This window comes from Amblyraja radiata, chromosome 19, assembly GCF_010909765.2.
Source record: "Amblyraja radiata isolate CabotCenter1 chromosome 19, sAmbRad1.1.pri, whole genome shotgun sequence".
Classification (NCBI taxonomy): domain Eukaryota; kingdom Metazoa; phylum Chordata; class Chondrichthyes; order Rajiformes; family Rajidae; genus Amblyraja; species Amblyraja radiata.
The window spans coordinates 26,843,834-26,870,197 of NC_045974.1; the positions used below are offsets into that span (position 1 = coordinate 26,843,834).

Here is a 26,364-nt window from a genome sequence, read left to right on the forward strand (position 1 = left end):
ATACATTGTAACTCTCCCAATCTTTCCACAGCCCAGCGCCTACCCTCCCTCATGCCCTTCCCCCCATAGCCACTTGTCCCGGTTCTTTGCCAGGGCAACCTCCTGTGCGTTTTGTTCACCAGTCGCGTTTCTAAGAGTAATATCGCTAGAGAAATTATTTCCAACACCCAGTGTTTCAGGCAGGAAGTAATAGAAAAACTGGCTCAACCAACATCCTGTGCTGTAAATAAAAGACAATTATTCAGCTAAAGTGAAAATGGTGACTAAAGTCACCTCCGCTTGCCATTCCACTGTCATCTCATTATTCTAAATGAGTAGAAAGATACAAAATGCTGGAGTAACTCAGTGGGTCAGACTGCATACCTGGAGTAAAGGAATAGGTGACGCTTCAGGTCGGAACACTTCTTCATGCTTGGCTCTGACCTGAGACGTCACCTATTCCTTTCCACCAGAGACGCTGCCTGACCCGCTGAGTTATTCCAGCATTCTGTGTCTATTCAGTATAAAGCAGCATCTGAGCTCCTTCCTACACATTCGAAATAAATAGTTTCCTTTACAGTTCATTTCCTTTACAGCTGCAAATAACATGAGCATTGGCAATTTGCAATTGATAATTAATACAGTGAAGCAGCGGTATGGTTGATGCCTGACAGCAACAGAGACCCGGGTTTGATCCCGACTACGGGTGCTGCGTGTACGGAGCTTGTCCTTTCTACCCGTGACCGTGTGGGGTTTCTCCAGGTGCTCCGGTTTCCTCCCACATTACAAAGACGTGCAGGTTTGTAGGTTAATTGGCTTTGGTAAAATTGTAAATTGTCCCTAGCGTGTAGGATAGTGTTAGTGTACAGGGATTGCTGGTTGGAGCGGAATCGGTGGCGACAATGAAGGGCTTGTTTCCATGCTGTATCTCTAAACTAAACTCAACTCAACTAAACGGCTTGTTGCATTGGTCTTTTACTGTCTAGGCAGCCTTACGACAAAACAGATAAAAGTTGATCACTAATCACAGCAATCAACTTCAATCAATTAAGTTACAACACAGACTAATATGAAACATTGGTGAAGATGATGTGAACAGTAATCTTAACCTGCAAAGCCCTCATCCCTTGTTATATAAGGTGTTATTTTCTAAGAGTTGTTTTTGAATGAATCAAAACTGCTTCCATTTGCAAATATGGTCTGAGAATTGACCAATCACCCTGCTTTCAAGGGCTAATTTTATATATTATGTTTATATTTTCTTGCAACAATAAAGGATGTCATTCAGAGCATGGAATCTATGCTGGATCTCAAAACTCTCATTAGTGCCATTCCTTCATTTATTTCCTTGCAATTTATCTTTAGACTTTAGACTTCAGAAATACAGTGCGGAAACAGGCCCTTCGGCCCACCGGGTCTGTGCCGACCAGAAATCGCCCCTTACGCTAGCACTGCCCTGCACACTGGGGGTAAATTACAATTTACAGAAGCCAATTAACCTACAAGCCTGCACATCTTTGAATTGTGGAAGTAACAGGAGCACCCAGAGAAAACCCACGCGGTCACAAGGAGAATGTACAAACTCCGTACAGACAGCACCCATGGTCAGGATCGAACCCGGGTCTCTAGCGCTGTAAGGCAGCAGCTCTACCACTGCACCACTGTGCCAGCCTCCCTCACAGGCCCATCAACACCCCACCGAATATCCTGCTGCCCACTCGCACTAGGACTACTCACATACAGTAGTCCGTTGACCCATCAGTACAACTTTAGGATGTGGGAGGAAACTGAAGCACCCGGGGAAATCAACACAGTCGTAAAAAGAATGTGCAAACACGATAGAGCCAGCACCAGAGATTGGAATTGAATGCAGGTCACTGGGGTTGTGCAGTAGCAGCGTTAACTACGACTCTCTGAACTCATGTCCATTAATCTGCAGCCTCGTTTAATTGGACTGGTCATGGCGAGATGGTTCCCCAAGGTCAACTATTCAGGCCATTTTTAAATCCTTAAAACTCAAAATGTCTTTTCCATTATGAACATAAGTCAGGCATAATTTCTCCTCATAGTTTAACTCGCACACCCTTCAAGCATGTGAATATATGACATTTCAATAAGATTAATATCCACTTTGTATTTTGGTAATCAGAGGTCTGTGCTACATTTCAAATGCAATCACTGCACTCATCGTGGATCAATATTGACCTTTGTACCTGTGCAGGGGTGGTATAATGACACAAGGAGTGAAGATATTGTTCACAGGTACATTGAGCTGGGTTGACCCTGATCTCAAATGTCGTCTGTCTGCAGATTGCATGTTCTCCTTGTAAGCCTGCAGATTTCCCCAGATACTCTAGTTCCCTCTAATTCCCTACCAAATATGTGTGGGTTTAGTTGAGATTAGAGTTACAGCATGGAAACAGGCCCTTTGGCCCACCTAGTCCACGCCAACCATCGATTGCCCGTACACTAGTTTCATGTTATCCCAGTATCGCATACTACACACTAGGGGTGATTTACAGGAGCCAATTAACCTTCAAACCTGCACTTCTTTGGAAAGTGGGGGGCAACCGGAGCACCCGGAGAAAATCCAAGCGGTCACAGGGAGAATGTACAAATTCCGTACAGACAGCACCCGTAGTCAGGATCTAGCCTGGGTCTCTGGCACTGTAAGACAGCAACTCTACCATTGCGCCTCTGTGCTGCCTTGTTGTCATATGTTCCATAGAAGGTATTCGCATTGAAGAAAGCAGTCTGAAGAACGGTCTTGACCAAAACGTCACCCATTCCTTCGCTCCAGATATGCTGCCTGTTCCGCAGAGCTATTCCAGCATTTTGTGTCTACCTTCGGTGTAAACTAGCATCTGTAGTTCCTTCCTACACACTAGGTATTTGCATTGGTTTGTTATTAAAGGTACGGTAACTGGTTTAAGGGATTTCTTAACCATTTATTCTTCAGATTTTAATCCAATAGGCATCCTTTCTGAAATCATAAAGACCACTACCTTGGTTATTATCTGAACCACACTGGCTCCCAATTAGAATAGAATAGAATAGAATAGAATGCAATTTATTGTCATTCAAACCTAGGTTTGAACGAAATATAATTTCTACAGTTTTTTACATTACAAAACAATCCAAGACCCACACTTAACACAGTTTACATAAACATCCATCAGTGAGTCTCCAACATCTCCTCACTGTGATGGAAGGCAAAGTCTTTATCTCTTACCTTTGTTCCTTCTCCCGTGTTAAGTTGTAGTTCAGAGTTTACACTACTATTCCAATGGACATTATGTCCAAAACCACATACTGGACATTTGCCTAGTTCTTATCTTAACCATGAAAAGATGTTCAGATTTTAAACTCTCACCATGACCTTATTCTTCGGCAACTCTGTAATCTCCTCCAGCCTATGTCCCTCAAGGATACCTGGTTTAATCTAATCCTGGTCTCTTATGCATCCCTGTATACAATCACACCACAGCCAGCAGTGTTCCTTCAACTGCCAATACCCTAGCATCTCCATCTCTTAAGCTATTCCTTAAATGTACCTCATCTTCCATCTGGTTTAGTTACCATTTGTATTTGGTAGCACGTCTGTGAAGTGTTCCAAGATGCATTTTCTACCTTAACAGCACCATCTTAATGAAGGTAGACACAAAATACTGGAGTAACTCAGAGGAACAGGCAGCATCTCGGAAGAGAAGAAATGGGTGACGTTTCGGGTCGAGACCCTTCTTCAGAATGATCAGTCTGAAGAAGGGTCTCGACCCGAAACGTCACCCATTCCTTCTCTCCAGAGATGCTGCCTGTCCCACTGAGTTACTCCAGCATTTTGTGCCTACCTTCGATTTAAATCAGCATCTGCAGTTCTTTCCTACACATCCTAACTATCTTAACAAAGTTGGACAGGGGTAACTCAGCGGGTCAGGCAGCATCCCTGGAGAATATGCATAGGTGGCCTTTCGGGTCGGGACTCTTCTTAAGCTTATAGGCAAGTCCATTGTACCATTTTGCGTACAGAAGCCTGAAGCCCCACCCACCATGCTCAGGAGTAGCTATTTTCCTACAACCATCACAAACCATATTCTTGAACCGACTGGCACAACCCAAAGCCTACCTCGACAAGGGAACACAACAAATCTCTCAAACTAGCATGAACTTTTTAATTTCTTTGTTTTGCATGATTTATCTTTGACTTAAGGTCTTGTGTGCTTTCTGAATCCACATTCTGGTGATGCTGCTGTAAACAAGGCTTTCATTGCACCTGTAACCTCATCGCACTTGTGCATATGACAACAAACTCCACTCGACTCAGCTGAAAAGCAGCTGGAAATCTGTAAAAGTCCAGATATGACTTTGGGAAGTTTGTAGAGCTGGTTTCACTCTGAATACCAGTAGTAGTTTTCTAAGGAGACAAAGGTGTATCTTTGAAAAAAGGAAAACAATTGAAAGGCTCTGGGGAATGGACAGAGGTGTTGGACTAATTAGATTTTTCTTTCAATGTCTTATCACATCCTCTAGACATCCCACACCACGTATATATATCCAAAGGACCTTTCTGCGGTTTTATGGATCAACACAGTACAATCTCTTAAATAACAAATTAGATTATACTCGTATATCTGTGGCATCTGGTGCAAGATAAAGTCCAGTTAAGTTCGATTAAAGATAGTCCGGGTGTCTCCAAAGAGGTTGATAGTCGCTCAGGACCGCTCTCTAGTTGTTGATGGAATGGTTCAATTGCCTGATAACAGCTGGGAAGAAACTGTCCCTGAATCTGGAGGTGTGCGTTTACACATTTCTGTACATCTCCTGAAGAGATGAGTCACTGGGATGAGACTTGTCGATGATTATCAGACTAGCAGCAATTCGCATTATTTATTGGTAAATGGTGTAGCTGGTCAGGTGACATATAATTAAATGAGAATATTAAAAAGTGCTGCCATAATTGTCTCGCTCCTTAACAGCCTTCATTAAAATTGAGCCTTACTCTCCACTTTGAATTGAAGGGGATATCCTTTGGTTGTGGACACACTATACTCTGACAGGAATTTATGAGTGCTATGAAATTATAACTTGTTAAATCATGGACTGATCTCAGTCCGAAAAAGGATCTCGACCGGAAACGTCACCCGTTCCTTCTCTCCAGAGGTGCTGCCTGTCCCGCTGAGTTACTCCAGCATTTTGTGTCTATCTTCAGTTTAAACCAGCATCTGCAGTTCCTTCCTACGCATTAATTGACTGAATTGGTGCCACCGTGTTACATGTTTATCTCAAGAACCCTGTGCTAAGTACCACGGGTGGCTTGGCAAGCAATACTCTTGATTCCCAATCAGTAGATAATTGTTCTTGTTATATTTTAGAGCTTTAAAAATCTTATTTAAACCATGATAAGTGTTTCTCTCAATCAGCCTCGCCAGCATAGAAAATTAATAATTACAAGTTGGAGACTTATTACCAATTGAAAAGTTTTACAGAATGCTGCCTGGATGAGCAAGTATTAGTTATAAGGCTGGACAAACTTCAATTGGTTTCTCTGGAATGTCAGAGGTTGAGGAGACATCTGATATAAGCATATACCATTATGAGAAGCACAGACACAGTAACCACAGAACCTTTTTCCCCCAGGGAGGAAATGTCAAAGACTAGAGGGCACAGCTATAAGGTGATAGGGCAAAGTTAGTTAGTTTTAGTTTAGTTTATTGCCACACGTACAGTGAAAAGCTTTTGTTCCATGCTCACCAGTCACAGAAAGACAATATATGATTACAATAGTGTTGTCTACAGTGTACAGATATATCATAAAGGGAATAATGCTTAGTGCAAAATAAAGTCTAGTAAAATCCAACTACAGATAGTCCAAGGGTCTCCAATGAGGTAGATGTGAGGCCAGGATCGCTCCCTAGTTGGTGAGTGGATGGGTTAGGTGCCAAGAAACTGTTGGGAAGAAACTGTTCCTGCGTAATAACTCTTCTATACCTCATGCTTTATGGGAGAGAGGAGAAGAGGGAATGACCAGGGTGGAGCAAGTTTTTTTTATTTTTATAGAGAGAGTGGTGAGTGCCTAGAATACACTGCCAAGGGTTGCGGTGAAAGCAGGTATGAGGCTTTAAGAGCATGTAAGAGGCTTTTAAATAGGCAATGGGATATGCTGGGAATGAAGGGATACGAATCACGTGCAAACAGATGAGATTAGTTTATCTTGGCATCATGTTCGGTACAGACATTGTGGGCCGAAGGGCCTGTTCCTGTGCCGTACTGATCGTAAGATCATACGATTATAAATGATAGGAGCAAAATTAGGCCATTCAGCCCATCAAATCTACTCTGCCATTCAATCATGGCTGATCTATCTCTCCCTCCTAACCACATTCTCCTGCCTTCACCCCATAACCTCTGACACATGTACTAATCAGCCTCTGCACAATTCTGGTTTTATTTTCTATGTGCTCAGTAAGTGTCCTATTCATTCAGGTATTCATTCTTTTCGCAGGTTTCAAACCAGAAAAATTATTTTTCTTTCCTTGGATTCTCTCTCTTAATCCATTCTTGCTTTCCATATCTTTACTTCTCACTCTGAAACAGATTTGAAGTGAGCTTCACCAACTCTGATTCACATTTCCTCCTATAATTATTTATTTCTCAATCCTTCGAAGAATGATTAAGAAGATAGCACAGTTACATTGCCCTGACTAGTCGGCACGGTGGTGCAGCGGTAGAGTTGCTGCCTCACAGATCCAGAGACCTGGGTTCGATCCTGACCACGAATGCTGTCTGTACGGAGTTTGTACGTTCTTCCTGTGACCGCGTGGGTTTTCTCCCGGTGCTCTAGTTTCCTCCCACAGTCCAAAGACATACAGGTTTGTAGGTTAATTGGCTTTGGTAAAATTGTAAATTGTCCCAGGTGTGTAGGATAGTGTTAGTGTGCAGGATGATCGTTGGCCGGCGCAGACTGAAAGGGGCGAAGGGCCTGTTTCCACGTTGTATTTCAAAAGTCCAAAGTTTAATGTCTAAAATCCCAGATTATCAGCAATTTGCCTAGCACGGAAGTATAGGAAACATTTAGACAGGTACATGGAGAGGGTAGATTTAGAGTGATATGGGCCAAACACAGGCAGGTGGGACTATAGTGTTGACGGATCATGTTGGTCGGCATGGGCAAGTTGGACCAAAGGGCCTGTTTCCATGCTGTATGACTCCGTAACTCTTTGTGACACTACAATGGTAGCCCAATTCTCCAAAAACTACTTCCGCTGGTCTTAAGCTTATGGAAAAAATAATTGGGGAATCCTTCTCTTAGTCTAGGGCAATATTTATCCACTAACCTCTATAATCAAAACAGATTATTACCACTTTGTTAGTTGCGGGCAAAGGAATGAGTACTTTACAACTGTGGCGACCCTTGATTGTGAAGAGTTTTGACACATCCTAAGCCCTGGAGAATGACATTCAAATATGAGTGATGATGTTTATCTGTCTACCTTTCATCCTTCAGCAGCAAAGCTAGGTGAAAAATCAAAGAACTGTGCAGCCCTTCCACCTCCTGGTCAACAACTTATACGTTTAAAGTGGCAAATGTCTCAAGACTCATCTGTGCTTAGCAGATTAAATTCCGCAGTTTCCTCCTATGTTTGATTCATGCAGAACTTCAGGCAACTATTGCTTCCCAATTGCTCACTGGAAAAATATCTAGAGAGAAAAGCAATCTGCAGAGCTTGATGGAAACATCAAATAGCGTTTGTATTCTGTCACGGTTAGTGGAAGGAAATGGCCTTCTCATTTCATAGTTCCGTGGGAAAGTAAAGAGAAAATTGCATGAGAAACATCTCCTGTTGAAATCCCCTTTAAAATGTCATGAATTCCTTACAGTGTGATTCATGTACAATTTTAAAAGGATCAAAGTAAAATCTTAAGATAAAACTGCTCTGAGGGGGATAAAAAAGCATGTCATTTGCTATGGCGCTCAATGGGAAAAAAAAGAAAGAAAAAGAAAATAAGGCTTGCAAACTACAATCTACATGCTACAAGACTTCTCTGCTGACATTTTTCAAACCTACCAGGGGAAATATACTTTGGGCAGCAAATGGAGTCCCGAGTATAAAACTATCCCAACAGATCAACACTCTGCTCTGGGACCTGCCACTATTCATTCCAGTCACTTGAAGGCACATTGAAAATACACTCTTTCGGACACAGTGGAAAAGATGCCCAGATATATCATATAAATACAGATAATGTTTTGCAGAGAACAAAATCTTGACTAGAATACTATTATCATGAAGCCATTTACTTCCATTTCACATCAAACCATTCCTTATTAATTGTTTTTTAATCATATTTACTTTGAAGAAACACACATAGCTGGATTTTGTTTTTACAATTTTTCTGTTCTAGAAAAGGCACTATCACATTTAATACTCTCATATTCAAGATTCGTCATGAGATGTGATATATAAATTAATTGATCTGCCATGTTCACGACCAGCATCACAGACTATTATAACACTAGCATTTAATATCCAATTAATCTCCTTTGAACTGGCCTAGCCCTGACCGTTATAGGTTCTGATTCGCTGCATTCGCTACAATTGATGCAAATTTAAAAAAAAATAAGCATCACCAGATTCAAAATTGTGGAAGACTTTAGGACAGCGATATGGGTATGCAGGAAATAAAGGGATATGGGTTATGCAAGGTAGATACGTGAGGATCTTGGCATCACGTTCGGCACAGACAGTTGGCCGAAAGGCCCATTCTTGTGCTGTACTACTGCGGTGAAATGTGAACATGCAAGTCTAAAATAATCTCAGCCCAATAGGTGCTGCAAAGGTTTATCAACCACTTTGGAACTTTGAACCAGTAGGCAGATAGAGTTCTCAGCCTTCCATGAACTATCAGGTAATTTAAAACCAATCTCCCATTGATCACTTGCCAAGCTCTGCCTTCAACCGTTTCCTAGCATATAGGACATATGGAATGGAATAGAATAGTTTATTCTCACATGTGACAAGGCACAGTGAGATTCTTTGCTTGCATACCCAATGAATACAAATAGCGGCCACCCACGGCGCTGACAAGGTTCCAAAGCACGCCGGCTCCTCCTTTTGTTCTACCTCCCCCCCCCCCCCCCCCCCCCCCCCCCTCTCACAGTGGTCCTCCACGCTGGGTCCCCATTGTCCTTTGTTTCCCCCCCCTCCCCCTCCCTAGAATGTCTTTGTAATGTCAGTACTAGCACAGTAGTGGGACAGGATAGCTAACAATAGTACTGGTGAGTGTGACCTCTACATTACTTACACATTAGACTCCCCTGGAAATGCTAAATTGATATTACAAGTCTGTATGGCATTCTGTTTCTAAGACTTAGTTTGGTTGGTTGCATCATATCCAAACTTCAGAAACGGAATTTCATACGCAGTCGCCATTTCATTGCATATTTGATGTCACTGAGGATGAATTTCTCTCCGTCACAACTCCTCACTGACGTCAAAGATAGGCACAAGGTGCTGGAGTAACTCAATGCATCAGGCATCATCTCTGGAGAAAAAGGAGGGGTGACGTGTCGGTTCTGGACCCTTCTTCAGACTGAGCATTGAGACATTGGGTGTTTCAGCATGGAGGTAGCTCGGTCTGCAGAAGGTTCTCGACTCGAAACGTCACCCATCCTTTTTCTCCAGAGATGCTCCCTGACCTGCTGAGTTACTCCAGCACCTTCTGTCGACCTTTCTATAAACCAGCATCTGCAGCTCTGTTTCTACATCCTTACTGACATCCGCTGCTACTACATGTTAATTGAACCTCAATGAGTCATAAGCAGCATTTGGATGCAGGGCTAGGTACTGTCACCTCCTTGGTTCTTCAAGCCTGGTGATTACTTTTTGTTCAATAGGATGAACAACACATGTCTGAAGCAAAAGAATGAATTACTAGCTTTGCACTGCAATCAACAAAGCTAAAAACAAGGACATAAAGTGAGAGGAATAGATCTGGTAGATGCACAAAAGTCTCTTGCCCAGAATAGGGGAATCAAGGACCAGAGGACATAGGTTCAAGGTGAAGGGGAAATTTTTTTATAGGAATCTGAGGGGTACCTTTTTCCCACACAAAGAGTGGTGGGTGTATGGAACAAGCTGCCAGAGGAGGTCTTTGAGGCTGGGACTATCCCAACATTAAGAAACAGTTAGACGGGTAGATGGATAGGACAGGTTTGGAGGGATATGGACCAAACGCGGGGAGGTGGAACTAGTGTAGCTGGGACATGTTGACTGGTGTGGGCAAGTTGGGCCGAAGGGCCTTTTTTCCACACTGTATCACTCTATGATTAAGTGCTGGAGTAACTCGGCAGGTCAGGCAGCATCTCTGGAGAACATGGATAGAAGATACTCAGGGTCGGGACACTTCTTCGGACAGAGTTACCTCCATACCAATACACCCAATGCCAAGAGGTTATGTATGGAATGCCAAACTGCTGTAAAATATCGCCACCAAATGCCAGACATATTTAGTCACTATAATTCAAAGGGGCAGTCTTCATGCTCCAGACTTGACCGTTAGAAAAGCAGCTGGAAATCTGGGAAATAGTCAACATAAAATGTCGACGCTGGACCTGAAAATGTGATCTTTCATTGACCTGAAACTTTACCTCTGTTTCTCTCTCTCCATAGATGCTGCCTGACCGGCTGAGTATTTCCAGCATTTTCTACTTTATTTTTTATTTACGTTACCTCGAAAAATAATGAGAAGGCCAGAGGGCAGATAACACCAGACAAAGGACATTTCACCACAATTCTAAGTGCGGTTAAACCAAACTAACAGAAATATTGCAGTCCTTCAAGTTTTCAGTCCCCTACTCTATAGAGATATTGTTGCAAGGAAAAAATAGTAATGAATGTAGCCCATCGGTTATTTCAGGAAATTCATTACTCAAAATAAACGTTAACAGTGGCACATTTCCAGTGTACATTTTGACATTCCAAAATCAATCCCTGTCTCTGCTTATGTCCCAACTGTATATAAATAAAGTCTTTTAGAAATGTTCTGTTCTTCACATGTCCCCTCAAACTATGCCATGCTTGGTCCCAATTCAAAAAGGTTTACTTATAAACTTGCTAATATTTGACCTTGAAGGAATACGTTCGAGGCCATTTCCCAGAAAGTAAACAGTTGCGGTGGGGCCAGCGAATATAATTGAGACTGACCGGGAAAAGGTGAAGAGAATAGAAAGCCACGAACAGCCATCAAACATTTTAGCCAAGTTAAAAGATAACTCATACATCATATAAGGAATCCTGTAAGGAATTCAGAAGCAATTTCATCATCCACAAGTAATGATAAAGAGAAACTACTGCTCTCAGACACAAGGAACTGCAGGTGTGAGTTTACAAAATGAAAGACTCAAAGTGCTGGAGTATTTCAGCGGGTCAGGCAGCTATCCCTGGAGAACATGGATGGGCAACGGGTCAGATTCCTTCTTTCAGCCAGGGAATGGTTGAAACAAATAGCATTGATGTAGATAAGGAGTTACTGGTCAGCATGCACGAGGTGTACGAGGGTAATACTGATAGCTTTAGGTGAGAATAGATGAGAGGTGAATTCAGCAGTGTCTAAAAAACTGATTGGGTTGGAGTAGAAAGGCCTGAGTGTTCTGGTGGCATCTATCCAATAAGATTCTATTTAAGATGGACACAAAGTGCTGGAGTAACTCGGTGGGTCAGGCAGCATCTGTGGAGAAATGTGATATTAAGGTTGGGACCTTTCTTCAGACTGGAGTCTGAAGACTCCAGACTCGGAACGTCACCCATCCTTTTTCTTCAGAGATGCTGCCTGACCCACTGAGCTATGCAAGCGTTTAGCGTCTATCTTTTGTATGAACCAGCATCTGCAGTTCTTTGTTTCTACATTCTAAGATTACATGTAATTTCTTCTGGAGCACCTTAAAATACTTCACAGCAAATAACGTATCCTATAACATATTTTTCCTGTTGTAATGCGGAATAGATTCATGCACAGCAGCTCCAATGTCTGGATTGTATACTTTGACAATGTGATTGTGGGAAAACATCCTTAACATCTTTGTTATCCAGCAAAACACAAAGTGCTGAAGGAACTCAGCAAGCACCATCTGTGGAAAGAAATGGGTCTTCAGTCTTGAAGAACGACACCGACCCAAAATGTCAACTACCCAAAAATAGAAACAAAATGCTGGAGTAACTCAGCGGGACAGGCAGCATCTCTGAATAGAAGGAATGGGTGACCTTTCAGGTCGAGACCCTTCTTCAGGCTGAGTCAGGGGAGATGGTGACACAGAGGTATGGAAGTAGGGTGTGAAAATGAGACATCAAAGGAGACAATGTTCAACTAACCACTTCCTTCCACAGATGCTGCCAGACTTGCTGAATTCCTCCAACACTTTTTAATATTTTGCTCAAGACGCTAACATCTGCAGTTCCTTTTGTCTCCATCTTTGTTCTTTGAAATAGCGGCAAGTGATATATATTTTTAATGTATTTATCAAACAGAATAGGCTAGACGTTAACCTCCAAGGGTGCACTATCTCCTCTCACTGGAAGGTCAGCCGACATTTTAATGTTGAAATCACACGTGGGATTCGAAACTACAATCTCCAAACTCAGGAGAAAACGATCTGCCATTGTGAGCACAATGCGACAAGCCCCAGGTGAGGGTATGCTGCTTGTGATCAAACCTCACTACCTTAGTGGGTAAGATTGACCCTTGGTATTGTGGTCAACATAGTTTTATTCACCCAATGTCACTATCATCAGTGTTCTCGCTGTGGCTGGTAACAGCGGAGTAAAGCAAAACCAGAATTAATGTCAGTTAATTGAGATTGAACAATATTATTAACTGAAGATAGACACAAAATGCTGGAGTGACTCAGCGGGACAGGCTGCATTGCTGGAGAGCAGGAATGGGGTGACATTTCGGGTCGAGATCCTTCTTCAGACTGAGAGTCAGGGGAGAGGGAGACATAGAGATATGGAAGGATAAAGTGTGACATCAAGGCATACAATCAGTAATATTTAATTAGGAGGACAGTGGAACTAGTCAGAGAACAAGGAGGGGGGGGAGGGACGGAGAGAGAGGGAAAACAAGGGTTACTTGAAGTTAGAGAAATCAATTATTCATACCGCTGGATTGTAATATTATTAATTACTTGTATACAATTTCTAACCTAAAATAAATGCGCATGAGAAAAAGCACTGTAATTTTAAATGTCATTGGAATTTGTGAATCATAAAGTATCAACTTCAGCCATCATAAACTTATCATATTTGTTCCCATTCTTTACATTATTGGGTGTTGCTTAAAACCAACACGGATAACTCCTGAAGTACTAACCTCACAGGAGCTTAATTCTGCCATGATTAACTGCATAAGTGCTAAAAATTAAAAAATATTTTAATCTAAAAATACACCCATAGACTTGCAAGGCTGAGTGTTGTACAGTCCTAACTTTTTCAATACACTCCATACTTCTTGGTGTATCTTTGAATGAAAATTGTGCTAAATAAAAAAAACCAGAACAAATTATTGTCAATGTACATCCTTTGCATAGTTTCAACTGAACATATCCAAATGGTTTGATCTTTCACGTTGGAAAGTGTATGTGTGAGCTCGCTGCAGAATCTAATGCAGTAGAAGTTTACAATCCTACCTCCGGCATACATTACAGCAAGCGTCAGGGAGGAGATCCATGCAATCTGGCTGTACGAGGCACCAAAGATCGTCTGAATCTCCTTGAAGTACACGGTGATGGCTTTCGGAAATGCGTAGGAAAATCCAATTGCAATGAAAGATCCGACAACCACGGCCCATCCCCAGCCACCGTCCGGGGGCACAAACTCCTGCGGGGATGTCGGTGGTGGCATCTTCGACTTCCTCTTCTTCTTGCTTAACTGGAAGAAGCAAATAAAGTCAATTGTTTTTTGAGTCGCAGTCTATGAAGATCACAGTTGCTTTTGCTTTGGTCTGTTTGTTAAAGAGGCGTGTATTAGTTCTCTGCTGTTGAAACTATACCTGATTTGATGCTTCTACATTAGCATTAGAAAAAGTAGGCTTGTATTAACTGATTGGCATTGATCAATATAAACACACACAGAGTGGGAGGAGTTGTACGACGTCAATTGTGAGATTATTTCACTGCATGCACTGGGACTTAATTCATTTAAGTTATTACATTTTCAACAAATCATCCCATTCACAAAATCATTGCTAAAAAATAACATGTGACCACAGCTTTTGGAGAGGCAAACAGCAAATTGAATTGACACCAGCCAGTTTCAACTTATCTGTTGTCTGAGCAAACAATGCAACCTTTCCTTTCAGCTTCTAGTAAATTGGGACAAGCCTGGAGATAAAGCCCTTTGGTGTGTGTGTGACTTTCACTTGAAAGTCAAATAAAGAAATACAACAGGGTGACAAGTACCAGAGTTTCAATATAAATGGTGATCCAGCACTCAATGGAAAAGTAACTTTGTCCCAAGGTCAGCCAAGAGGCAACTCACTGCAGAAAAGACTGCACATTCTTTCAATGCAACAGCACATTTGTTTCCACGAGACTTCAATCAGTACAGCTCCCGCTCAACTCATTACCCTGCGCACACTTATGAATATTCTAAAGTCAACAGCTGGCTGCTCATGCTCATTAACAAAATTGCATGTTGCCAATTGCTAGAGGTGATCTTCCCCAGTAGCATCAAGGTCTCAATTTAGTTTGTAGACTAGTGATCCTATAGGATTCGCAATTCACCTTGGTGTTAAATGTGCCACTGGACAGAAATATACTGTACCGCAGAGAAAGGAGAGACAAGAAAATTTAGAGACACAAATCATAGGCATCACCAAAATTGTATTATATTTTAAGATTTAAGTACAGCACTGACTGGAACAATGCTATCAACTCTGTCCAGTGGCACATTTAACACCAAGGTGAATTGTGACATCTATAGGATCACCAGTATGTATATACACACACACACACACATATATATATATATACATACATACATGTACATGCGCACATACACAATTATATATATATACTAAACCGCAAGTGCAGACCCGTTGGGTCTGTTCCCCCAACGTGCGGTTGGGGGGGGCGGGGGCGGCGGGATGTGGCATCACACACACTAACTACCACCCCGCACACACGCTAACTACCCCCCTTAATATTATATTCATTTTATTAATTTGTTCCTTTTATCCCCATATCCGCCCTATCCACTGATGCATAGCCCCCCAACTCTCAGGCACGTCTAGAGATGGGGGGGGGGGGTGTAGAGGCTGAGGGCAGAGAGAGAATGGGGAGACAGAGAGAGAGGGGCAGAGACAGAAGGGAAAGAGACAGAGGGAGAGTGGGGTGGAGGGGAGGAAAGGCTGGGTGGGTGAGGGGGGGGAGAGGGAGATGGGGAGAGAGTGGGGAGGGAGAGAGGGGATTGGGTTGTGCGAAGTTTCTGGTGATTGTGTTTGCTTTTTCTCCTTGATGCTTTTGGACTCGTATTCGTCTCTCTTCTCTCTCTCTCTCGCTTTTTCGTTCCGCTCCCTTTTTCTTCTCGCTCCTTCGTTCTGTTTTTCCCTTCCCCTTGTGTCCGGCTTAGGTGCGGGAGAGATCTCTCCCACCCCTGTCCCATTGTGATATCTGTGAGATGGCACTGACTCATGCAGCATTTATTTTATTTATTTTTTATGTTTTGTGAACAATTTAAATCAAAATCTTGGGAAATAATTGACGAAATCTAGAGGAGTGGATTTCTGAACTCATGTTAAATCCTTACTGAAATTGTTAAAATCTCCGCATTTTTGCGTCTGATTTTCGAGGAGATACGTTTCACATGCAAAATAACACACACATCCCCACACAGAGTATATGAGTATATGAGTATATATATATATATATATATATATATATACACACACACATATATACATACACACACACACACACATATATATATGTGTCTGAAGAAGGGTTTCAGCCCGAAACGTCGCCTATTTCCTTCGCTCCATAGATGCTGCTGCACCCGCTGAGTTTATCCAGCATTTTTGTGTACCTTCGATCTTCCAGCATCTGCAGTTCCTTCTTGAACACATATATATATATATATATCTTATCTATATTACTAAATCTCTGTTCTTGACCGCTTTTGGCCTTCTGTGCTGCGATTTCCGAGAGAACGCCGCAACCTACGGCCGTCATTTTTGGCCACCTCACTCAGAGCCCCCCTCCGCCGCATGTGTGCCGAGGATTTTTCCCGTCGATGAAAAATGACAGATATATTAATGTTTTTACAAAATTCCCCATTCTCTCTGCTGCCTCTACTGGAGGGAGGGGGAGGGACTATAAAACCAGGAAGTGGTGTGCCTCAATCAGTCTCTGCAAGTGGTGTGCCTCAATCAGTCTCTGCAAGTGGTGTGCCTCAATCAGAGCTCTGAATAACACTGAACAAATGTCCCCACAGCTGTGAGTACCCATAATGTGGTTTGAAAATGAAAATATGGTTAGTTTTGAGGAAAAAGGCACTGCCTGCAAATGGTTGTTTGGGTTGAAGTAAAAAGGCACCCTCTCTCTCTCTCCCCTCCTCTCTCTCCCCTCCTCTCTCTCCCCTCCTCTCTCTCCCCTCCTCTCTCTCCCCTCCTCTCTCTCCCCTCCTCTCTCTCCCCTCCTCTCTCTCCCCTCCTCTCTCTCCCCTCCTCTCTCTCCCCATATCTCTCTCTCTTTCCCTATCCCTCTCTTTCTCTCCCCCGTCTCTCTCCCTCTCTCTCCCCTCCTCTCTCCCCCCCCCCCTCTCCCCCTCGCCCCCCCCTCTCTCTCTCTCTCCCCCCCCCTCCTCCCCCCCCCCCCCCCCCCCCCCCCCCCCCCCCTCCTCCCCCCCCCTCCTCCTCCCCCCCCCTCCTCCCCCCCCCTCCTCCCCCCCCCTCCTCCCCCCCCCTCCTCGCCCCCCCCTTCTCTCCCCCCCCCCTTCTCTCCCCCCCCCTTCTCTCCCCCCCTTCTCGTCCCCCCCCCCTTCTCTCCCCCCCCCTTCTCTCCCCCCCTCCACCCTCCTCTCCCCTCCCCCCCCACCACCCTCCTCTCTCCTCCCCCCTCTCTCCCCCCCTCTCCTCTCCCCCCCCTCTCCTCCCCCCTCTCCTCTCCCCCCCCTCTTTTTCTCCCTCTCCTCCCCTCCATCCCCTCCCCCACCGCCCCTCCCCTAAACCCCCCTCCCCTCCACACACCCCTACCCCCCTTCCCTCCACCCTCCCTCCCCCTCCCTGCTCCCCACCTCCCCTCACCTCACCCCCCTCTCAGCACACCCTCTCTCCCCCTCCTCCTCCCCCCTCTCCCCCCTCTCTCCCCTCTCCCCTCCATCCCCACCCTCCCTCCCTCCCCTAAACCCCCTCCCCTCCACACCCCCACCCTCTTCCCTCCACCCTCCCTCCCTCCCCCTCCCTGCTCCCCACCTCTCCCCCGCACCCCCTCTCTCTCCCCCTCACTCTCACCCTCTCTCTCTCCTCCCCTCTTCCCCCAACTTTCCCCCCTCACCCACCCTCCCTCTTCTCCTCCTCTCCACCCCCATCCCTCTTGCCCCTCTCTGTGTCTCTGTCTCTCTCTCTGTCTCTGCCCTTTCTCTCTCTGCCCTCACTCGCTAACCCCCCCCCCCCCCCCCCACTCAAGATGTGACTGCAAGTTGGGGGCTATGCGTCAGTAGATAGGGTGGTTATGCGGTAAAAGGAGCAAATAAATAATATTAATATAATATCAAGGGGGGTAATTAGCGTGAGTGCGGGGGGGATAGTTAGTGTGTGTGACGCTGCATGCCGCCTCCCCCCCCCCCCCCCCCCACAACCACACGTTGGGGGAACAGACCCAAAGGGTCTGCACTTGGTCTAGTATATATATATATAATTAAAAGTCTCATCTTGACCACTTCCTCTCTGCACTCCATATTGATTTTTGAAAAAACAATATCCTATTCGCTATGATTTTTGGCCATCTTACTCATAGTCCTCCTCTGAGGCAGCCCCTAGGATTTTTCCGATCGATGAAAAATAAAAAAGATATGAGTGTTTAAAAAATCTTGAGATCAGCTGATTAATCCTCTCGCCTGTCAATCACCATGGTGAAGATAACGCCCCTTCTGGGGGGAGGGCAGGTCTATAAAACCCTGGATGCCTGGACGTGAGTCAATCATTCTGAAAGATTGCGAGGGAGAAGCCACAACTCTGATTCTGCTGTGTCTACTGAACTGTGAGTCTACCTTTTATGTGCTTTATGTGGTTAACCCTTTATGTGCTTGCAATAAATGATTTGTTAGCCAGCAATGTGCTTGCAATGAATGATGATTTGTTAACCCTTAATGTGCTTGCAATAAATAATTTGTTAGCCAGCAATGTGCTTGCAATGAAAGATGATTTGTTAACCCTTAATGTGCTTGCAATAAATGATTTGTTAGCCCTTAATGAAATGAGTTGTTTGGCCTGCCCTGTGCTTAAAATTGAAATATAAATGGAAATGAAATGAATTGTTTGGCCTGCTTTGTGCTTTTCATTTGGCTTTGCTTTGCTTGAGCTCACCTGAAATGACAGCAAATGGATTGTATTGTTGGCTGGCCCCGCCTGTCCCGTGCTTTTGCTTTGCCTTTGCTTTGCTTGGCCTCACCTGAAATGAAGGCAAATGGATTGTATTGTTGGCTGGCCCCACCTGCCCTGTGCTTTTGCTTGAGCTCACCTGGAATGCGAGCAAATGGATTGTCTTGCTGGCTGGCCCCGCCTGCTGTGCTTTGCCTGGCCTCAGGTCACATGAAAGCAAATGGACACACACGCACGCGCACACGCACACACACACACTTAAACTAATCTTGTTTGCCTGCCATTCCCTGCATACCCATGTGGTTTAGTTTATTGTCACTGTATCGAGATACAGTGAAAAGTATTTGTTGCGTGCTAACCAGTCATTGGAAAGGCAATACATGATTACAATTGAGCCACTCGCAGTGTACAGATGCATGATAAAGGGATTAATATTTAGTGCAAGCTAAAGTCCAATTAAAGATAGTCAGTGAGGTAGATAAGAGTTCAGGACCACTCTCGTTAGTGATAGACAGGGGGTTTATCTGAAAGACTCCTAAATGCCACTATTATATCTGCCTCCACCACCAACCCTGGCAGCACATTCCAGACACCCACCACTGTCTGTTAAAAAATCTGTCCCACGCAACACCTTCAAATTTTGCTGCTATCTCTTGAAGCTGGAATCTTGTTGGGCCTGGTGGAAATTCAATTGACCTTAATGCTATGCCCTCTGGTCACTGATATTTCCACCTGGGAAAGGGGTTCTGACTGTCTATCTTATGTACGCATCTCACAATTCTATATAGAAACATTGATATCTTCCAAGTCTTTATTTTCCTTTTATGAGATGATTACTGATCTCTAACAATTCTATATTCTCATCTTTTCTTCAAATCCGCCAAAATCTTGGTGAACAAATATCTATCAATCTCAGGTTTAAAATTAATAATTGACTGACTGCCATTCGCTGAAGGAAGTTTCCAATCTCGTTCCGCCACTTGACTGTGAAAGTGTTTGATAATTTCACTCCAGCCTTTACATTCAATGGATCACCCTTTGCAAATACCATCACAAGTTTCCATCAAATATTTTCTCATCCTCTCAACTTTCAGTATTTCTAAGGAATCTCTCCATTCATGACACCACAGCCACTCTTCCATCTCTCCCTACCACTCCCCATCTTGTGGTTATCAAACACGGAAGCAGGCCCTTCAACCCAACTTGTCCATGCCAATCAAGATATCTATCCCATTTGCCTGCATTAAGCCCAAGTCCCTCAAAGGAACATTTCCATCCAAGACTAGAAGCAATTGCAGAGAGCATAGCTCAGACCATCACGCAGATCAATCTCTCTTCCATTGACTCCATCTACTCCACACTGCCTTGGTAAGACCACCAGCATAATCAAGGACCAGTATCACTCTGGTCACTCCCTCCCCTCTTCCATTGGGCAGGCGATAGATGTTTGAACATGCATACCTCCAGATTCAGCAACAGTTTATTTCCAGCTATTATCAGGCAACTCAATGGTCCCCTCATCGATTAGTGTGCAGTGCTGACCTCTCATCTATCTAATTAGAGACATTTGAACTATCTTTAATCAGACTTTATTGGACTTCAATGTTTGCACTAAATGTGGCACCCTTTATTATTTGCCTGTGCACCATGGACAACTTCATTGCATTCATGTTTTGTCTTTTCTTTGGCTGGATAGCGAGTAGACAAAAGCTTTCCACTGTACCTCAGTACACGTGACAATAATAAACTAAACTATCTGTGTAGGAAAGAACTGCAAATGTTGGTTTAAATCAAAGGTAGACACAAAATGCTGGAGTAATTCAGCGGGACAGGCAGCATCTCTGGAGAAACGGAATGGGAGATGTTTCGGGTCGAGACCCTTCTTCAGACAAGATAAGTCTGAAGAAGTGTCTCGACCCAAAATGTCACCCATTCCTTCTCTCCAGAGATGCTGCCTGTCCCGCTGAGTTACTCCAACATCTTGTGTCTGCCCTAATCTAAACTATCCACGTAGTCGTCAAAACGTTATAACTGTACCTACCTGTACCATTATTCCATCCACCCACCATCCTCTGTGTGAAATACATGGCCCTCAGATCCTATTGAATCTTACCCGCTCTCCTTAAACCTACACCTACCTACCTAGTTTTAGAATGCCCTCCCTCGGAAAAAGATTGTGGCAATCTACCCTATCCACCCCCCCCCCCCCCCATATAATTTTCTAAATCTCTTCCAGGTCTATCTGCCTCATTCCAATGAAAACCGGTTTAAACCCAGGTTTAATGTGACGGGAGCAAAGTTTAAAGAAATTGTGCGGGATATGTTTTTTTTACACAGAGGGTGTTGAGTGCCTGGAATGCACTGTAGGGATGATGTCTAAAGCAGATACATTAGTGCTATTTGAAAGACATTTGGATAGGCATATGGATTTGCATGGAGTGGAGGGATATGTGTTATGTGCAGGAAGATATGTGATGGTCTTGGCATCATGTTTAGCCCACACAATGCGGGCCGAAGGGTCTGCTCCTGTGCTGTACTGTTCTTTGTTCTATATTCTAAGAGTCTCAAAGCGATTGAAAGAGGGGAATTGGCTGCCGATGGGCCAAAGAAAGGAAACTAAAACAATGTCGGAGTCAAAGGAATAGTTTCTGTGGAAGGTTTCTATAGGTAGGAATATAGAAGCAGGCCCAATGACAAGTCCTTGATAGGTAAAAGCTTTTCATACTATTTACTGTACAATGTGATTGCAGATTAGATTGCAGTATGTGATACAATATTGGTTTTATTTTTCATGAAAGACAAAGGTAAGTGCAATCAAACAATCTATAAAGTCAGTTAAAAACATTAGAAGACCATCACTGTTCTAAAATTTGCTCACGTTTGCCTTACTGTACCTGAGTGACTGTACCTGAAGCAGTTAATTATATTTTTTCAGCTTTTGCAGAAGTTCAGAGGTCGTAGTTTGAAAGCAGCAAATAACCAAATCGCAGTTGCACGTGAATGAAGAGATGAAACTGCAGAATGCGTCTCCTTATCTCCCCAAAAAAATCTGACAGGGAATCATCTCTTCATATTGGCTGCCACAAAGAGAATGATGCAAACATGGCCACTCATCATTAAATATTGAAACTAGATTACAAGATATCACCAGATCCCATTGCAAAGCAGGCACGATAACATTTCCTGTTCGGCTTAACTTTTATTCAGTCACATAAAAGTTACTTCAGGGCCATAGTTATTATTTTGGAGCATACACACACGGCACAGTGATAGAGTTGCTGCCTTGCAGCACCAGAGACCTGGGTTCGATCCTGACTACGGGTTCTGTCTGTACAGAGTTTATACATTCTCCCCATTACCTGCATAGGTTTTTCCGGCTACTCTAGTTACCTCCCTTACTCCAAAGACGTACAGGTATGTAGGTTAATTGGTTTCAGTTTTTTTTTAAATGGTAGGATAGTATTAAGTGTGTGCAGGGACTGCTGGCCGGCATGGACTCGATGGGCCGAAGGGCCTGTTTCCGCACTGTATCTCTAAAACTTAAAAAAAGACTAAAAGGTGAGCTTATCAAAGACAGAAGGCAGCCAGTTCCTGCTGCAAAGAACAGGTTAAAGGATTCCTCAACCATGACTGTTGTTTACATGTTTGCCTTTGACTCCTTTCCAATCTCCTTTGCACCTCAACAGATAAAAAGTCAAATGTCTTTACACCAATCAATAGACAACAAAGTGTTATGAGCAGTGCTTTCTTGTAGACAAAAGGTGCTGGTCGGCATGATTAATAAACATAAGTTTCACATGGCTAAAAAACAAAATAATGACGTTTAACTTTATAGAGGCGCCCGTTCACCGTATGCCACAACAAAAGTACAGGTTAGGAGCAGTGACTATTCCTGTCGAACTTCAAAGTTCGTTACGGAGAGAAAATTCAGTCACACATTCACTGTCTGGGAATTATCCATGTCTGGGAAGAGAAGGCAACACCCTATAATTGTGACCATCTTTGAGACTGAAGATACATTCGATTGTGATGAACTACAGAAGGACCTCCATGCTGTTAGCCACAGGAAAGGTCATCTGGAGTGATCTCCAAAGAGCAGCTCTCCTAATCGCACTGTGGATTCAATGGACATCTTCACCATGCAACCTCTCCAAGAAAAACCCAGACAAAACCACCAAACGCTGTACACAGCCCATTTTTACCTCAACAAAGCCTTTGATGATCCTCAATGAGACCTCTGGCCTATCCTTAGATGTGACCAACCTCTGGGGTTCCCTGGCCCATGAATACTCAAACTAAAAGAGCATGCAGGAAGACACTAAGAACCTTTCGTACATTTGTCATGACCACACAGTGGAAGTAGCATCATACGTCCCAAACTGCATATCCACCCATCCTGTCAAACATGTATATTCTGTCTCATAACCTAGGCTCACATGGGTCTCACAGATAGTTTTAGTTTTAGAGATACAGCATGCCTTTATTACATCTAGGCTGGATTACTGTAACGCACTCTATTTTGGAGTTGCTCGTTCTTCACTGGCTCGTCTCCAGTTGGTTCAGAATGCTGCTGCTCGCCTTTTAACTGGAACTCGAAAGAGGGAGCACATAACACCAGTTCTGGCCTCCCTCCACTGGCTCCCGGTGCTCTCTCGAGTTCTTTTTAAAATTCTGTTATTTGTTTTTAAATCTCTGAATGGGCTCGCCCCGCCTTACCTCTCTGAGCTGCTCCACCCATACGCTCCTGCCCGGTCCCTCAGGTCAGCTGATCAGCTGCTCCTGGAGGTACCGAGGTCTAAGCGGAAGCTCAGAGGGGATAGAGCCTTCTCTGTTGCTGCCCCGGCACTCTGGAACGCTCTGCCGTTGCACGTCAGACAGGCCCCCTCACTGTCCATCTTCAAATCCAGTATTAAAACACATGTATACTCCCTGGCTTTTGACCATGCATGAGACTTTGCTCATGCTTGTAGTGTTTTTAATATTTATTTATTTTGAATATCTTTACTTACTCCATCTTTTAACTGTTATTATTGGTGTGTATTAACTTTTTTGTCAATGATTAATGATGTACAGCACTTTGTTGCAACTATGTTTGTTTTTAAAGTGCTCTATAAATAAAATTATTATTATTATTATAGAAACAGGACCTTCTTGGAAGGCCTCCTTTAGACTTTAAACTTTACTTTAGAGATATAGCGCGGGAAAACTAGCCTTTCGCTCCCATGGCGTCCGCGCTGACCAGCGATCACCCCGTACACTAAAACAATCCCACACACTAAGGACGATTTAAAATGTTACCAAAGCCAATTAACCGACAAACCTTGTAGGTCTTTGGAATGTGGGAGAAAACCGGAGCATTGGAGAAAACCCAGAGTCACAGGGCGAATGTACAAACTCCATACAGACAGCACCCTTAGTCAGGATCGAACCTGGGTCTCTAACGCTGCTCTACCGCTGCGCCACAGTGCCGCTGTTGAAGTTGTTCAGCAAATTGTTAAGTCCAGAACACAGACTGAAGGCAAGTCCAATGGGGACATACATGTATAGCTTCTAAAGTCAGTTCCCATCGCCGTTTCAATAAAATTTAAAAAAAATTTAAAAAAAACAAGTCTTGAAACCAAACGCAGTATTCGTTAAAGCCTAGACTGACAAATCTTTTTGCTATTAATGTTTTAAGATTTATCTGGCTGGAAGTGTAACTGCATGGCACTTTTGTTGATCTTACAAAAGACACTGATGACAGATTACAATGAAAAGACTCTCAAGGACTAACAAGGACGGCCAACATTCTCTGGGAAATAAATTTATGCCCTATTTAGGACTAGAAATGTACCTGCATACTTAGAATGAGTGGCACCAGATAGACATGTTTATGTATTGTAAACCACTCATGACTGAAATATCGGTACAAAAATTATGGTAAGGAGGAGTTCAACATATCCTGGAACAAAATATCTCTCAGAAATTTGAAAAATAAAGCAGGATGTAATGTTTGTAACATGGCAAGGCAAGGATTTTTCACACTTTTTTACAGAAGTGTGAAAATGCATCCCTTCAGACCCAGAAATAGTTTCTTCGCAGCTGTTATCAGGCAACTGAACCATCCTCTCACCAACTAGAGAGTGGTCCTGATCTCCATCTACCTCATTGGAGACCCTCTGACTATCTTTATTCGGATATTATTGAACTTTATCTTGCACTAAATGTTATTCCCCTTATCCTGTAACTGTACACTGCGGACGGCTTGATTGTAATCATGTGTAGTCTTTCCGCTGACTGGATAGCACGCAACAAAATACCTTTTCACTGTACCTCGGTACATGTGACAATAATATACTAAACTAAACAAAAACAGTAGTGAAACCATTTACAGTTGGCACTTTGTTCCAAATACAGTGCGATGGGTTTAAATGTATATCAGGCATATGTGAATAACCGGAGCTTGACTGGTTCATTAATTAGGGTTATGCATTACTTATTGCCAATGGAGATAACAGATGCATGCTGTTGTTAATGTGCGATTATATCTCATTAGAATTCATTCACAATACATTGAGGTTGCTGACCACACAATCTTGATTCTCCCTAGGTACTTCCCCATGCAACCGCAAGAGATGCAACTGCAACAATTGCAACCTCCTCCCTCACCTCCATCCACTTACCCCAACAGTCCTTCCAGAAGAGAGAGGGTCACCTGCACCTCCTCTAACCTCATCTACTGCAGCCGGTGTTCCCGTTGTGGCCTCCTGTACATTGACAGAACCAGGCACAAACTCGGTGACCATTTCACTCCAAACACTTGCACTTGATCTGCCAAGGCCTACTGGGTCTCCTTGGTGCTGACCATTTTAACTCTTCCTCCGATTCCCATACTGACCTTTCTGTCCCGTGTCTCCTTCATTGCCAGAGTGAGACCACATGAAAACTAGAAGAACAGCACCTCATATTCTCCTTGGGTAGTTTACAACACAACCGTATGAAAATTAAATTCTCCACTTGAGGTAACTCTTCTCGCTTGTTTTTGTCCCCGCCCCTCCCTCCCCTGTGCCCCACCTGGGCTCACACCTATTTCTCTCCTCCACCTCCCCTTCCACATACCTTTGCTAATCTTGCCTTCAAAGGCCAGGGTCACTGCCCTAAATGTCCTTCTCTAAACATCTCGATCTCTCTACCTTTTACTCTTTGAAACCTATCTGTTTGACCAAGCTTTTGGTCTCGGCACCAATGTCTCATCATTTTTTGTAAAGTTGTATTTAATAATGTTATGAATTGTCCGGGAACATTTTGCCACATTCAAGACACTATGTAAACACTAGTTGTTGCTCATAACGTTCTGATCCTGACCAGTGTGGGAATCCCTGCAAACACAGACACATTCCCAGGGCACCGTATGACGACCTTGCCATTTTCCCTAGAGGAAATTTGCGTTATCTAATCCCGAGTGATACTTTCGGAATCCTATCCTTCTTTCACAGATTTGTGTTAAATTCCGTGGAATACCAGTATATAATAAGGTCTGCACATGTGGGCGGCACAGTGGCGCAAGCGATGGAGTTACAGCACCAGAGACCCGGGTTCATCCTGACTACGGCTGCTGTCTGTATGGAGTTTGTACGTTCTCCCTGTGACCGCGTGGGTGTTCTACGGATGCTCCAGTTTCGCCCACACTCAAAAGACGTGCGGGTTTGTAGGTTAATTGGTTTCTGTAGATTGTAAACTGCCGCCAGAGTGTAGGATAGTGCTAGTGTCTGGAGTGATCCCTGGTCGGTACGGACTCGGTGGGCCGAAGGGCCTGTT

At 43.7% G+C, this 26,364-nt stretch overlaps 1 protein-coding gene across 6 annotated transcripts in view; it reads right to left on the reverse strand.

The window, feature by feature from the left end:
- The window catches only part of slc16a7 (solute carrier family 16 member 7), a 131,288-nt gene that overhangs the window by 54,320 nt on the left and 50,604 nt on the right, over positions 1-26,364 (reverse strand). For 3 of the 6 annotated variants that reach the window (XM_033038115.1, XM_033038114.1, XM_033038112.1), the window contains exon 2: positions 13,658-13,898. In XM_033038115.1, the coding sequence (XP_032894006.1) occupies positions 13,658-13,871 (214 nt within the window). In that variant the 5' untranslated portion in view covers positions 13,872-13,898. Of the gene's footprint in view, positions 1-13,657; positions 13,899-14,019; positions 14,145-14,428; positions 14,592-21,475; positions 21,568-26,364 lie in introns of those variants that run through there. The other 3 variants (XM_033038118.1, XM_033038117.1, XM_033038116.1) reach the window with 3 other exon arrangements.